This window comes from Macrosteles quadrilineatus, unplaced genomic scaffold, assembly GCF_028750875.1.
Source record: "Macrosteles quadrilineatus isolate MER2022 unplaced genomic scaffold, UCM_ALF_1.0 Scaffold_3__2_contigs__length_128488019, whole genome shotgun sequence".
NCBI lineage: Eukaryota > Metazoa > Arthropoda > Insecta > Hemiptera > Cicadellidae > Macrosteles > Macrosteles quadrilineatus.
In genome coordinates this window covers 5,278,604-5,294,083 of record NW_026542596.1, presented here as the reverse complement: position 1 = coordinate 5,294,083, position 15,480 = coordinate 5,278,604, and the positions used below count along the sequence as shown (strand labels likewise).

The window sequence follows — 15,480 nt, the reverse complement described above, 5'->3', positions numbered from 1 at the left end:
TTTTAGTATAAGGACACCATGAAGAGCAATTAGTGGATGATCATTAACTAAGTGAGTGGTTCATATTCTTAACTATTCACAACAACTACATGATACATGATAGATCAATATTGGCATTTCTTGTTTCAATGGTAAAAGTGGATGTGTAAGATAACATAATTTGCAGTGAGAGCGGTGGATGGAGACCGAGGGGTCAACAACCGTATACTCTACTCAATCACTCGGGGAGGAGAAGGAGTCTTCGACATCGATGCTCACTCTGGACTTGTCTTTACAACAACGAAGTTAGACAGGGAATCAGCCAGCAACAGCAATGGTGCTTACATAATGGAGATTATGGTGGGTGATTTATATTGCAAATTGCAGCAGGATTTCAAAAAAGCTTGATCTAGAAGACTGGCTTGTGGGTTAAAACAATAAATTTAAACGTTTTAGTTCAAATATCTCGATTAAAAGAGGTATTATTTTCCCAAAAAGAGTAAATTACAAAAATATTACTTATTCTAATGAGGCTCATTTCCTCAACTTGAAAGTAAATTATGGAAATATTTTTTTTCCAATAACCTAAAAATTACCCTTGCGAGTATACAAATTTTGCTATGTGATGCACTGGCTCAGTCGGTAGTATAAATCTATGGGAACGATATCATGGGTTTGCCCAACACTAAATTTATCAGTACACTGTTAACTCTTGTACTGCACTGCACCACCCACAACCTTTGCTTTGCTCATTATTGCTGTGCTCTACTAAAAGCAGGGGTGGGGGGGAACCAACTTCTTTAAAAAATGAAAAAAAGGTAATACTTTATAATTGAGCAAACTTTTGAACTACTGTAGTCTAATTCAATAGTTACAGGTTTTCTACGCTTAACACTGATTGTATAATGTTTTGTTTCCAGGCTCAAGAGGAATCAAGAGCAGTGTATCCTGCGCCGACAGTGCGGACAGAAGTTACCATTATACTGATGGACGTGAACGACGAAACTCCCACATTCCGCAGCAAGATGTACGCTTGTGAGGTGAACGAGAACGCTCCTGCTAACACTCCACTCACCTTCCTCGGCCATGTTGTGCCTCAAGTGTTCGATTACGATCAGGTGGGTACAACTAGTTGGTAAACATTATGTTGTATGATGGAGTGTTATGTTAATTTTTAGCTTCCTCAGCGAAACACCGGAGAAGATTCAAGTTGTAAAAAGCCATCAGTACAATGAAGTGTTTTTTGTCATAAAATAAAAACTTTAAGAAGGTTCCCATACCAAAGCTGTATTCATTGAAGTTCAGCAATGAGTCTCATACTAGTTGATTTTAGTCATTATCAAAACTGTCATATCGTCATTCTACACTCATCGCTCTCATCTTCACAACCTGTTGTTTTTGTGTTGTAAAACTATAATATATTTTCTATGAATGCAGTACTTAGCAATCTGGAAGGAAGATGTATTAAAAAGTAATTCTCAACCATGCCCTATAGTTTAACACTCAGGGTCACAGATTTTCAGTGGTTCTAAAATTCACCCTCCAATAGTTACATCTCAACCCAATGTCAAAGTGATTAAGAGGAAATTCACAAAAAGTTGAGCTGGTGGCACCAGATCTTTCGTATGGCGGACAAGGCTGCTAGGAGTGTCGCTGCTCTTAGTAATCTTATGGCCAATGTCGGGGTCCTCGGTCCAGCCGTAGAAGACTCTTAATGTCTGCAGTCCAGTCCGTTCTTCTCTACGGCTCTGAGGTTTGGGCAGACGCGCTCAACAAGGAAGCATCAAGGTTGAGGCTAGGTAAGAGTGCAGAGTCAGGTGGCACTCAGGGTAGCTTCCGCGTACCTCACGGTGTCCAAACTGGCCGTTTTAGTGATTGCTGGAGTTATCCCTGTCAAACTCTTGGCAGCGTAGAGGAAGGCAATCTACCAGAGACAAGGCTACATCGGGAAGGACGCTGCAAGAACGGAAAGCGCTCCCACACTTTTTAGCTGTGGCAATGAGCTGGGCATGATTGAGCAGTGTCCATTGGTTAGAAGGGTCATTTCATCCATCCCAATAAAGGGTCAGGTGCCAAAAAAATGAGTCGTCTGAAAACTGGTGCGAAGGTTGATTAATGAAACTATATGATAATGTATAGGCCTATTTATTTAGAATGATTCTTAAAATTTAAAGCTTTACAAAACTGCTCATGAAGTTTTTGTTCCGTTTTGTTTTCCAGGGTAACAATGGTACGTTTGACATGTTCATTGAAGATGATGATGGGGTGTTTGAAGTAACTCCCCGGCAAGGAATCAACGAAGCTTCATTTCTAATAAGAGTCAAAGATTCGTCTAGAATCGACTTTGAAAAATCATCTGGTAAAAAAGTTATTTCTAAAGTAAAAAAATTAAAATGTAAACTGGTGATACTTCATTTGTTTTGTAACTATTTTTTTTGTTATTTATTAGTAACTACTGTAACTATTCAACTAAACTGCAGTAAAATAAAAACTCTTTTCATTCTGAATTTTTTATTATAGTACTTCATTACAGAAATTGAAGCAATTACAAATTAATAAAGTTACTATATACTGAACTTTAGTTTTATGAAATGTACTCAATTAGTTTTCTAAACTTGTTTCATTTGAATGATATTTAAATTATCCTTTTTTTTATTATATAAATTGGATTGTATAGCTATACTAAATAAATATATTGGTTCTAAACTATTATTGTTTGCAGAAAGCTAAAACATGTTTATAATGACAAATATTTAAGTGCCAATGAATTGTAGGCGTAATGCATTTATTTTTTCAGTGATAAACTTCACCCTAGTGGCTAAGGAAACTGTTGAGAGGAGGCCGAAGTCTAACCGTGTACCTGTCACTGTGTTCATACGAGACATGAATGACAATTTTCCAGAATTCACCAAACCAGTGTATGAGGTAAGCAATATAATCCGCAAGTTTAAACCATTTAAAACTAACCATACATATTTAGAGAGTAACAAATTATTAGTGGGATTTATTTAATAAGCCTGAGGAATAATATTAAGAATTACCTTTTTAATATAATTTACCCTACTCTTTTGCAGATTTTTTGTCCCTCTTCTATGTTAGCAGTGTTTTAGATTTTATTAATAACATAATATAGATATAGTGTCATCTAATATGATAGAGTCAATCACTTAGTTTTTTTATTGGAATATAACATGGCTTTTCTTCCTTATTTTAACTTCTTCTTAACACATTGCGTGCGTGTTACCGCCCGGGCGGTAGGTCCGCACTCCGCCACGCTGCGGCGTACCGCCCGGGCGGTAGTGTGAACCCGCCAAACTTATTCGGTTTGAGTGCAGCCGCACTCCGGTGTAGGTCAGAGTATTTTTGTCCGTGCTTCGTGTATGACAGTGGTAGTTTTGTGGTGCAATCCGTTTGTAATTATCGTTACTCGTTCCGAAACTATACCTGGTGGATTTTGACTCACTCATTACGTTTGTTAACTGTAACTTTGTGCTATATTAGTGTGTTTTATTGTTAAATAATGGCATCTACTGTGGGTGTTTAGCAAACTACGTCGACTCTTGTCATGAAACAATACATTACCATACGTTATTTGATATTCGTCATACCAAAATATGAAAGCCAATCACCCGGCAATCGGGTATGTTGTGAGCTGCGCCGCACTGGGGCTACGCCTGCTATTTGATGGGCCGCAGCAAACGTGTTAATTAATTTCAAAGAATAACACTATGCAATTAGTCCCAGTAATTAACACAGCAGTGTTTAAAATTAAAACAAAACTGTTAACTGCTTAATTGCTTTTGTAGGTGCAACATTTTTTAAATGTTTGAATGATTCTCATGAATGTTCAAGGATCATCAAAACCTGATCATTCATTTCACAGCACTTATTTCACAGAAGTTGTAATTTTCACAAATTAAATGCAGCGTAATATTCATCATATCTTGACTCTTGTAATTTTTAAAGCTATATTGCTCAGGAAGATAACCAACACAAACATTTTATTCACGATAACCGTGATTTGTTGTGATCTACAGGCCAGGCTGGCAGAGAACTCTAGAATTGGCACAGTGGTGGTGAAGGTACAAGCCCATGACAGGGACTCTGGAGACCTGGGGACGAGAGGCATCCGCTACACCAACCTCGGAGGCAGCATTGCTGATCTGTGAGTGATCGGCTAAAGACAAACTTAACAATAACAGCTGTAAAATTTATGCTAAAATAAAGAAAAAACATTTACTTGACAACAGGTCATTTTAACATGAAGATGGAACACAAGTTTCAGAATTTACAACAGTAACATAAGAAGTCTACATGAACATCCAAGCCAAATGGTACAGCTGACAGTGGAACACCCAGAATTTTACTAGATAATAATGTGAAGGCTATATTGGTTGTGTTGCTGGCCTAGTGGTTAGCGTCTCGGACTTCGGTGCGGAAGGGACTGGTATACCCACAAAAACATTAATCTCACGTTGAACTTTTGTGAAATGCCACTAGCGTAGGAAAAAGATTTTTAAAATATTTAAAACACAAATCAAAGTAATAAGGTTTTGAAAGCCAAAGTAAAAACAACACAAGTATGCCGTTGAAGCATTGCCTCACTTGTGACATGCAGACCAACCAATTCTCCAGGAAAGGCAGTTTGAGTGACCCATAGTTTGAGAACATGCTATTATCGCACAACAAATAATTAAAGCTCTGGATAGTCTTGTAAATAATTGCACAACATTTATGTTGCAGATTATCACTGGATCCCATCACTGGGGTGATCTCAATAAAGGAGGAGAGTCCAGCTTTTGATCGAGAGTTGGTGTCAAGGCACTTCCTCACCATAGAGGCCAGAGACAGTCGAGGTCTGGGGAACAGGTCAGTTGTTGTTGAAGCTCTTTGATGCTTTAGAACTTTGGAAGCTGATTTTTAATAAAATAAAATAGTACATTTGTTTTAGAGTCAGTTGGCATGCAGGCTACCTATTTGAACGAATGGTATTTTTGGTCTCTGGGACCTCAAAGTGGAAAAATAAATCCATCCTGGATCCAGGTCTTACCATGTAACCTATAGTAATAGATTATTCCCTATATGGGAAACTAGCAGAGTACCCGTCCTTCGTACGGGGTTGGCATATAAGTATAAAATGCTTATTGCAGTTATACTCAAGCTTTGCATTTTCAATGGGGCGGACACAGTTTGATAAAATTTGCTTCTTTAAATCAACGGTATACTATAGTATTACACATCTACCATAGCCATAATGTTCTACCACTTCACCTAAACAATAAAGAAAAATTATTTATTAAAAATTTGCAAAATATCACAAATTGTTCATGAAATTAAAAACATAAACAACTGTAAACAATCCTACTTTGACAGTTCTCATTGCGTATCACAGCTTTTTGTTCCTGCTTAGTTCAAATTAGCTGTTTTCATAAATGCAAAGAAAAAAATAATAGTGCTGCACTCTGTTGGTAAATCTTATAACTTTTTAATACTTTTGTATATCATAGAACCAACTTTTTTAGTTGAAACAGCTGACAAAATACTTTAATTCCCTTTAAATATGAAAACTCATAAGGCTAACATGGAACTAACATGGGAACTACAGAGCCACTGGGGCAGAGCCCGAAAGGATTTTTGAGATAAGAATATGCCTATATGTTAATCGGGAATGTGAGCTATCATCATGCCAAATTTCAGCCAAATCCGTCCAGTAGTTAATGCGTGATTGAACTTCAAACACCCAAACAAACAAACAAACAAACACACAAACTTTCACATTTATAATATTAGTAAGATTCACAAAAAAATATTTTCTCCACTTTTTATGGCATACGCGTTTTTTTTAGACATTTTAAGTAAGATGATTCATAGGACTTCTAGAGAAAGCTCTAAACTATTATTGCACTATTATTTTTTTATTATGAATCCTCATTAAAAAAAGTGCTTGTTTATTGACTTAAGCTTATATAAATTTATGAATATTATGTTTAATTATTTATGTGTAAATTTATTAATTGCAGGAACTCGGTGCAGCTGATCCTAAACATCGAAGATGTAAACGATAATGCTCCACAGTTTGTACACAGCAAATATGAAGCCAGACTCCAAGAAAACCAATCTGATTTTGATTCACCTCTTATTGTAGAAGCAAGGGATTTGGATCTCAATGGTATGTATATGACTATCTTGATGAAATTAACTTTCATAGAATGCTTTAGCTTTTTCATGTTATGGTTTCGCATTAAATATTGTAGATATAACAGTCTTTTAAACTGATTAAAGGTTTCTGTCTCATTGTAAGCAATTTGGTTCTCAGTTATGATTATTTCACCATTGGACATTATCATGGTACGAGGTAAGGCTGGTTAGAAGCATTGGACTTCTGCTCATGGAGACACAGGATCAAATCACACCAATAACCAGTGGCTGAAGGGATGTGACAATGCCATTACCACAGTTATCTGTGTGTAGGTTCACCAATCAAGAAAAGACATAGGTCTCTTAGGCTAGGAAAATGAAATTTATCAGCTTGGTAGTATCAAAGGTGGGCATTCTAATAAACCTTGAACAACAGTAATGTGTTTAAAATAATAACCAATATCGTTCATTGTTATTCAATTCAATTTTTCAATTCAAAATAACTTTATTCATTCAACAATACAACAAAATAACAATTGACAATTATACATATACATTACATAGAATACAAGACATAGTTAAATAAATTGACATAAATTGAGAATGAATAGTTAAGTTCCTCATTTTCTCGTGTTGAGGAACTATATCTTTGATTATTTTATTAATTATTTATCTTTGATATTTTTTTTTTCATTTAGTTATTTGAAATGATAAATTATTATTGTGTTGAGTAAGTCTGATACTTGATTTAGCAATCCAAACAAAAAATTCCAAACCTTTTATCATCCCCAGGTACTCTGAACAGTCAGGTGCACTACAGTATTGTAGAGTGGGATGCTTCTGTGTCTAACTTCACGGTAGATCCAACACTGGGGCTCGTCCGGCCATCGTCCCACATAGACTTTGAGAAACTCGCTCGTACGCAAGGCGGCCCAGCAGATGTCAGTGTGAGAAGTGTTCATCTCACAATCAGAGCCAAGGATCTCGGCACACCTTCTCTGTTCTCAGAAGTGCCTCTACTGGTCTATGTTCAGGATATCAACGATAACGAACCTTACTTTGAGCACGAATTGTATGAACAGACGGTACCTGAAGATTTGAAAGGGGGCAGCACTGTTTTGCAGGTGATTTTTACATTGTTTTCAAATCAAATCAATTTATTGACACAAATAACGTTACATTGGGTGCTTATAGCAGTAACTGGTGTCTTGTCAATTACATAAATCTTAATAATAAAATACAATGGAAAAAACATTTTACATCAAACATAGAAAATTACAATAACAATACAAATGTACAATGACTAACCCAAGGAGGTGTCTGCTAAAAAGTCTGAGATGGAATGATAAACCTTATCCAGTAGAATTTCTTTAATTTTAACTTTAAAAACATTTAATGCCAATTGTTGAAATTTATTCGGCAAATGGTTGTACAGCTTCAGGCCTGTATAAAAAGGACATTTTTCAAATGTTGTTGTCCGATGGATTGGGTAACTGTAAAGATTCTTGTTTCTAGTGTTGTATTTGTTTTTTATTAAGAACTTTTCAAAATCTTTTTTATTTTCATGGACATAATTAAGGCTTTCATAAATGAACAGGCTGGGGAAAGATAATATGGACTGATTTTTGAAATGTTTTTTACAGGAAGCCCTAAATTTAGCATTTGCCATATTTCTAATGAATCTTGTTTGCATTGAAAATATCTTTTTACTATTTTTTGAATTTCCCCATAAGGTAATGCCATACCACAAAATCGATTCTACATGGGAAAAATAAACTATTCTGATACATTTTTTGATGCACACTGAGAAAGAACTGAAAAAGCAAAAAAGAATGATCTTAATTTTTTTAACAAATAATCAATATGTTCCTTCCAATTTAGTTTTTGGTCAATGATCACTCCGAGAAATTTTTTTTTGTGAAATATCTGTCATTATATGTGTTTTAGTTACAATCGTGATCAAATGGCATTCATTCTTTACAGTTATTCTGTTAGACATGTGTGAATGTTTTGTAGAGAATGAAATTAAATGGAGATTATAAGATGAGAAAAAAATGAACACACTTTTGGGATAGGAGAACAAGCACTGTTTTTATTTACTTTTTGATACACAACATGTGTTAGCAATAGAGAATAATTTAATTTGATTAAGAACACATGTTAGTTGCAAGGAAAAGAGATGTACATTAAATAAAACATAGAGTGTTAAATAATATGAATGGTTAAAGTTTACTGAACATACCGGGGGCCTTGAATCCCCAGTGGATTCAACAAAAACAGTTCACGAATCCACAGTTGGCAGGGGAAACACTTTGTGGGCAGATCTTCTGAGGTTGCCACTTGATGTTTTTAAGTCTATCACTCGCACAACCCCATCAGCCCCTGGATAAACTGCTGTAATTCGAGCGAGAGGCCACGAGAGAGGTGGTGAGTCCATATGTACCAGAACAAGGTCACCCACTTCAAGATTTTTTGATTTCCGAGTCCACTTGGTACGTTGTTGCAAGTTGTTTAAGTATTCTAGGTGCCATCTATGCCATATGCGTTGATGAAATGCTTGAACTAGCTGCCATTGCTTGAGACGGTTTTCAGGAACTGTCAGGAGATTAGGTTCAGGTACTGCTGTGAGGGGTGCACCAATCAGGAAGTGTCCGGGAGTCAGTGCTGCGAGATCCGAAGGATCATTTGAAAGAGGTGTCAGTGGTCGGGAATTGAGCATTGCTTCGATTTGGATCAACAATGTGATGAATTCAATGAGTGTTAAGACTGAGTTTCCCATTACTCGACGGAGATGATGTTTCACATTCTTTACAGACGATTCCCACAATCCTCCTTGATGCGGAGCGGCTGGTGGATTAAAATGAAAATTGATGCCTTTAAGTGAAGAGAATCGTTGAATCTTCCGTTTGGAGTCTTGACAATAAAGAGATTTTTCAACAATCTTGCGTAGGGTAGAGTCAGCACCAATGAAGTTGGACCCACAATCCGAGTAAATGTCGGAAGAATGTCCTCTGCGAGATACAAATCGAGTCATTGCAGCAATGAAAGATTCAGTCGTTAGGTCTGTTACTACTTCCAAATGTACAGCTTTCGTGACGAGGCAGATGAAAGTACAAAAGTATGACTTTATGTGTCTCACTGCCTTGAGGTTGAAGATTTTAACAGTAAAAGGCCCTGCATAATCTATGCCGGTGTGGAGGAAAGGTCGAGCAGGAGTTACACGAGACTGAGGGAGATCAGCCATGAGAGGACACACATTTCTAGGTTTGACTTTGAAACATCTGACACATTTATGGATACGAGAGCGTATGGCACAACGGGCAGACAGTATCCAAACATGTTTGTAAAGTAATGCTTGAGTAAGCTGAGGGCCTGAATGAAGATTGTAGATATGGTAGTGGTCAATGAGGAGATTTACCACATGATGCTTTTTTGGCAGAATAATGGGATGTCGAGCATCTTCAGGAAGTGATGTCTGAGAAAGACGTCCTCCAACACGCAATAATCCAAATGAGTCAATGAAAGGTGAAAGACGTTGTAAACGAGTGGAGCAAAATGATTTCCGTTTGAGGCAGTTGATTTCTTCTGTGAATACTTCTTTTTGTACAAGTTTAAAAATGTGATATTTTGTGTCTTTCAGTTCCTGTGTTGAGATGAAACCTTGGCGTTTTTCAGAACCTTTACAGTTGTGTATGAAACGAAGGACGTAAGCAAAAATCCTAAGAAGTCGTTCCCATGAAGAATATTTAATGAGAAGATTGGTCAGCGTAGATTCAGTGGTAGTTGACACAAGTACAGTTAGAGGAGTGTGTTTTACTTCATCTAATGTTGAGATATCTGTAGGTGAAAAAGTTACATCAGGCCAGTTTGAAGGGGGAAGAGAAAGCCAAGAAGGCCCTGACCACCAAAGGGGGTGAGACACAAGCTCAGTGGCTAGAATACCTCTTGAAGCACAATCAGCAGGGTTTTCCTTGCTAGGGATGTAACGCCAACAGTGATAGGGGACAAGTTCTTGTGTTTGGGCGACTCTGTTAGCCACGAATGTTTTCAGCCTGTAAGATGGAGTTTGAAGCCATGTCAAGGTTACTGAAGAATCACACCACAAATAACATTGGTTGAGTGAAATTAAGGGTTTGAATGAAAAACAACAGAAGTTTACGAGTTGAGCTAATAAGTGGGCAGCGCAGAGTTCTAATCGTGGAAGAGTCACCTTCTTGAGAGGGGCGACTCTAGTTTTAGATAAAACCATACGTGTAGTCACTTCTCCGTTGGGTTGGGAACATCGTACATAGACAACAGCTGAAAACCCACGTTCAGAGGCGTCTGAGAAGCCGTGAAGTTCAACACTAGAATTTGGAGAGATTTTCAATGCTCTAGGGATCTGAATGTCTGCAAGTGCTGGTATCGCTGAGATAAAGTTACTCCAAATTGCACTAAGTTCTGGAGTGAGAGGTTCATCCCATTGTAGACCGGTCGTCCAGAGAAGTTGAATAAAACATTTCGCTGTCATAGTACATGGGCTAAGAAATCCACAAGGATCGTATATTTTAGCGACTAGACTGAGAACGTGACGTTTAGTTAGTGTTTTTGGCGGTAGGTTGAGATGAAATGAAAAATTGTCCGAGTCTGGAGACCAGTGTAGGCCAAGAATTGAGAAATGGGGATCAGGTGTATTTTCAAGAAAGACTGGAGAGTCTTTATGAGTGTCTGGAAGAGACTGAAGAAGCTCGGGAGAATTTGAAGTCCATTTTCGAAGTTCAAAGTGTCCACGGTTGAGTAGTTGAATGAGTTGATTTTGAAGGTTCTTTGCTTCATCTACCGTGTCTGCTCCAGTTACAATGTCGTCTACGTAAGTCTGAGTGCGCAAGACATTTGCTGCTTCAGGGAAGTCTTTACCTTCGTCTTCAGCTAACTGGTGGAGGGTACGAATCGCTAAGTAGGGTGAGCTATTTACTCCAAAAGTCACTCGAGTGAGTTTGTATGTGGATATATCTTCAGAGGGATTGTCACGCCACAAGACGAGTTGGAACAGTTGATCGGAAGGTTTGATTAAGATTTGAAGATACATTTGGCGAATATCGCAAGTGAAAACGATATTGTGTATTCTGAAATGTAGCAATATATCACAAATGTTGGTCTGTAATTTAGGGCCGGTCATGAGAGAATCATTGAGGGAAATTCCAGAGCTGGTTTTGCAGCTTGCATCATAAACGATTCGGAGTTTAGTTGAGGTACTGGATGGTTTCTCAACTGCATGGTGTGGCAAGAAATAGTGAGGAGAGTTGATATCTAGATGAGGTAGTTTTACCATATGACCTTGAGAGATGTGTTCATTTATATTGTCAGAGTAAGATTTATACAAATCAGGAGAGAGTGTAAAACGTCGTTCAAGTGAGTGAAAACGTCGTTCTGCGATGAGTTTGGAAGATCCTAAAGGTGGATGATTTTCTTTAAATGGTAGCTGAACTAAGTAACGGCCATTTTCGTCCCTAGAGTGGGTAGCTTTAAACAGATCTTCACACTGTTGCTCTTCAACCGATATCTTTGAGGGTACAGATAATTCCTCTAATTTCCAAAATTTCTGTAGAGAGTTATGCAATTCGTTGTCAACCGTTGAGAGCAGAGAGATGGATGGAGTGTTGGCAGGCTGGGAATCGGTTGAACAAGGTGCATTCCCCATAACAACAAAGCCAAAGTGAGTTCCCATCATGTTAGGCATGTTAGGGCCGAGAGAATAGTTTTCATTCGTTAAAAGAAGAGGGAAGAGAGAAGCTCCGATCAGCATGTCAATGGGCCCTGATAAGTGGAAGCTGGGATCAGCAAGGGGGTAAGGTTTTACTTTCAATAGAACTCTTTGTGATATTTGAGATCTAGGGAGATTGACAGATATTTTATCAAGTATGTGCACTTCATGGTTGGATGCAACTAATTTTCCTGCCAGTGTGTTAACAGTGAGGTTCACAATACCCTTTGTGAGAGTTGGAGATTGAGAAAGACCAACTACTTGTAAGTTGGATTTGAAACGAGGTGCATTCAGTAGTTGAGCAGCTTTTTCACTAATAAAATCACACATGCTGCCACTATCAATCAATGCTCTGAACACATGAGAAACGTTATTTTGAGCAGTAACTTTAACCAGTGTTGTGCCTAAAATTACAGTTTTAGGGATTTGATTAGCAGGACTGGCTTCCTGTGAGCAAAGAGATACGGTAGGTTTTTCATTCGAAACATGAGTGGTTGATGGTTGTGATGATGTAGAACCTTGAGATGTCTTGTCATGTTCAAAATGAAGTAAGGTGTGATGACGTTTGTGGCATTTGAAGCAAGATGCTTTAGACTTACATGTTTTAACATCATGTTTTCCGAGGCAAGAGACACATCTGTTGTTGTCCTTTACGGTTTTAAAACGTTCATTTGAAGAAAGAGAGAGAAAGCTAGGACAAGCATAAACCTTGTGGCCAGTTGATGAGCAGACAAAGCAGGGAAATGAGAAAGGATTTTTTGAGTTGTCTTGATTTGATGGAGTTGGAGTAGAGACCATTGTAACTTTCTGAGCTTGAATGAAAGAGGGCTTGGATGTGAAAGATTTGGGTTTAAAATTTGAATCGTGGTTGTTCGTACTTTGAGCAAACTTGGTATGTAACACAGCGTCTTCCATTTGGTTACACTCTTGATTAAGAAACTTGACTATTTCGACTACTTCTGGTAGAGAATGTGTTTCGCATTTTATATTAATTCTAAAAGCCTCTAGTTGTTTTAGAAGGTCATTGTCTAGTTTTCGTAAGAGTATGGTGGACAACAGAGGGTTAGAGTTAGAAGTAATGTCACAGTCAAGAGCTTTAAGTGCTTCTGTGTGTTCATAAAACAAGTTGAGGAACGTTCTGAGACATTTGTTTGAGGTAGAGGAAATGTCCGGTAGGTCGATCAGTTTGTTTAGGTGAAGTGTAGTTAACCTTCGGGTGTTGTGGTATCTGTCTCTGAGGAGCTGATAGGCAATTGAGTAATTGGCTGAAGTGATACTGAAAGCTTTTACGAGATTTAGTGGTTCATTTTTGAGCACGCTGAGAAGATATTGAAATTTAGTGACGTTTGAAATGCTTTCATTCAGATGGATGCTAGTGTCAAATAAGTTGATGAAACTTACCCACTGTAGAGGAGAACCATCAAACGTGATGAGGTCTAGTTTTGGGAGTCTTACGTGAGCAGATGATGAAGCTGAGATGTCACTAATTCTTGTTGAATCTTTACTTTCTTCTGGAACATCTTGCGGCTGCTGTTGGAGAAGGGCTTCAATCCGAGACTTGGCTTCGACGAATAGCAGTCGCAGTTTGTCTTCAGTGTCACTTACTGCATCCAAATCTAATTCTTCTGATATATGTTCCAAGGCTCTTTCCAGGTAATTTTCATAGGCTTCATGTTTCTTTTCTAACTGGTTCGAGAAGTTGTTTAAAGTTCTGATTTGTATCACTGACAAGATTGAGGGGGAAAGTGTTTCAAGCTCTTGTACAGATTTGAGAATCTTTTCAAAAGAATTTTGTATGAGAAGGGTTGATTTGTTGAAGTTTGAGAGTGAAATTGATCTGGTAGCCATATTGGACAAAACAGATGGAGTGAAACTTTACTAAGAATTAGATAGAGTTTGTGACACTATGAGAGTGGGGAGAAACATAAAGAGATTGAATGATAAAATAAAGATATTTCGATAGCTTGAAAGTGTTCTGAAAATTGAATCCAAAGACTGAAATTCAAAATCCAGGCTCGATTAGGACCAATGAATATTTTGTAGAGAATGAAATTAAATGGAGATTATAAGATGAGAAAAAAATGAACACACTTTTGGGATAGGAGAACAAGCACTGTTTTTATATACTTTTTGATACACAACATGTGTTAGCAATAGAGAATAATTTAATTTGATTAAGAACACATGTTAGTTGCAAGGAAAAGAGATGTACATTAAATAAAACATAGAGTGTTAAATAATATGAATGGTTAAAGTTTACTGAACAATGTGAACACTTTAAGTCTTGCTCCCTTGTAGGTGTGGCTATAGTTATGGTTTAACATCTGATAGAAATGTTTGCTGTCAAAAAGCCATATTATGTTTAATGTAACAACCAAAACTCCCTGGAGTATATCTGAAGGTGTACCATCTATATTTTCCAGGTGAAAGCGTCAGATGACGATGCATCATCACCCAACAATCAAGTAGTGTATCGCATCCAGTCTGGTGCGGGTGACAAGTTTGTGATTGACCCGACCTCAGGAATACTGAGCGTTGCCAACGGAGCAAGCCTGGACCCAGATGGAACTGACCCGCGGACAATGCAATACAGCATGGTGGTGGTGGCTCTTGATGGGGGTATTGGGAAACATCAAATGACGGCGACAACACAAGTGGAAATCAAAATACAAGACGTCAACAACAAACCTCCTGTGTTGATTGATCCTGGCACTGTTCGAGTCATGGAGAACACCAAGGTGAATGATTAGACCTGTGAAATATGGGGAGAGTCATTAACATTTATATCCTCTTTTAGCGAATTTCCCTATAGGGAAGTAGCTATTACCGTAGGTGGCACGGTAAGACCTAGACCTGGGACCAATTTATTTTTTCATTTTGATGTCCCCAGAGGCCAAAAACACCATTCGTTCAAATTTTTATATATGTAAGCCAAAAACAACACTAAGCAGAGTGTTGGTGTGTTGGTGACTATATATATATATATATATATAGATTTATATATATATACGTCCGTGAACGCGATAACTTGAGTAATTTTGGTCCGATTTTGATGAAATTTGGTTTAAAGGTGTAAAGCGAGATAAACTTGAATGAGTTCGCGAACCAGCATGATCGGACCATGGGAACGGGGCTTTAGGGGGGGTTTTATGGGGTAAAAATTGGTTTTTCTCACTTTTGACCCTCAAAACACAAAATTTCCCAATTTCTTTTTAGACCTTTTTAAAGACCTTCAAAAAACAAATAATTTAGTATATAAAAGTATTTTTGTTCGATTATTAGTAACGGAGAAAATTAAAAAAATTGTAAATTTAAAATTCCCATGTTATTCTTATGGAGAATATTGTCAAATGTTGTAATTTGCTTGTTTATGGATATATTTTGATCAAACTTGGCAAATTTATTTATTTTGTACTAAGCTATCAATATTTTACTCAAAAACACACTTTATTAGGTTCCTTGTAGCAGCAAACCTAGGTACTCGTCAAACCTAATGTTATTAAAATATATTTAATTGAAAATCAATTCAGACAAATGGAAATTCGCTTAGTCGGCAGGTTTGCTGCGGTGGGGGTATTTAATCTCATAGCACCTAAAAAACTTTGGTTTGTTAAATTTGT

The 15,480-nt window shown here is 37.5% G+C and overlaps 1 protein-coding gene across 2 annotated transcripts in view; it reads left to right on the top strand.

Annotated features, from left to right (window-relative positions):
* The window catches only part of LOC128990960 (cadherin-23-like), a 164,377-nt gene that overhangs the window by 122,515 nt on the left and 26,382 nt on the right, over nucleotides 1–15,480 (top strand). For both annotated transcript variants that reach the window (XR_008490576.1, XM_054413637.1), the window contains exons 9-17: nucleotides 167–339; nucleotides 900–1,097; nucleotides 2,200–2,338; nucleotides 2,777–2,904; nucleotides 4,017–4,144; nucleotides 4,723–4,848; nucleotides 6,000–6,148; nucleotides 6,910–7,241; nucleotides 14,284–14,598. Coding sequence is in view for 1 of the 2 variants with exons in the window: in XM_054413637.1 (XP_054269612.1) it covers nucleotides 167–339; nucleotides 900–1,097; nucleotides 2,200–2,338; nucleotides 2,777–2,904; nucleotides 4,017–4,144; nucleotides 4,723–4,848; nucleotides 6,000–6,148; nucleotides 6,910–7,241; nucleotides 14,284–14,598 (1,688 nt within the window). In the remaining variant the exon portion in view is untranslated. The remainder of the gene's footprint in view (nucleotides 1–166; nucleotides 340–899; nucleotides 1,098–2,199; nucleotides 2,339–2,776; nucleotides 2,905–4,016; nucleotides 4,145–4,722; nucleotides 4,849–5,999; nucleotides 6,149–6,909; nucleotides 7,242–14,283; nucleotides 14,599–15,480) is intronic.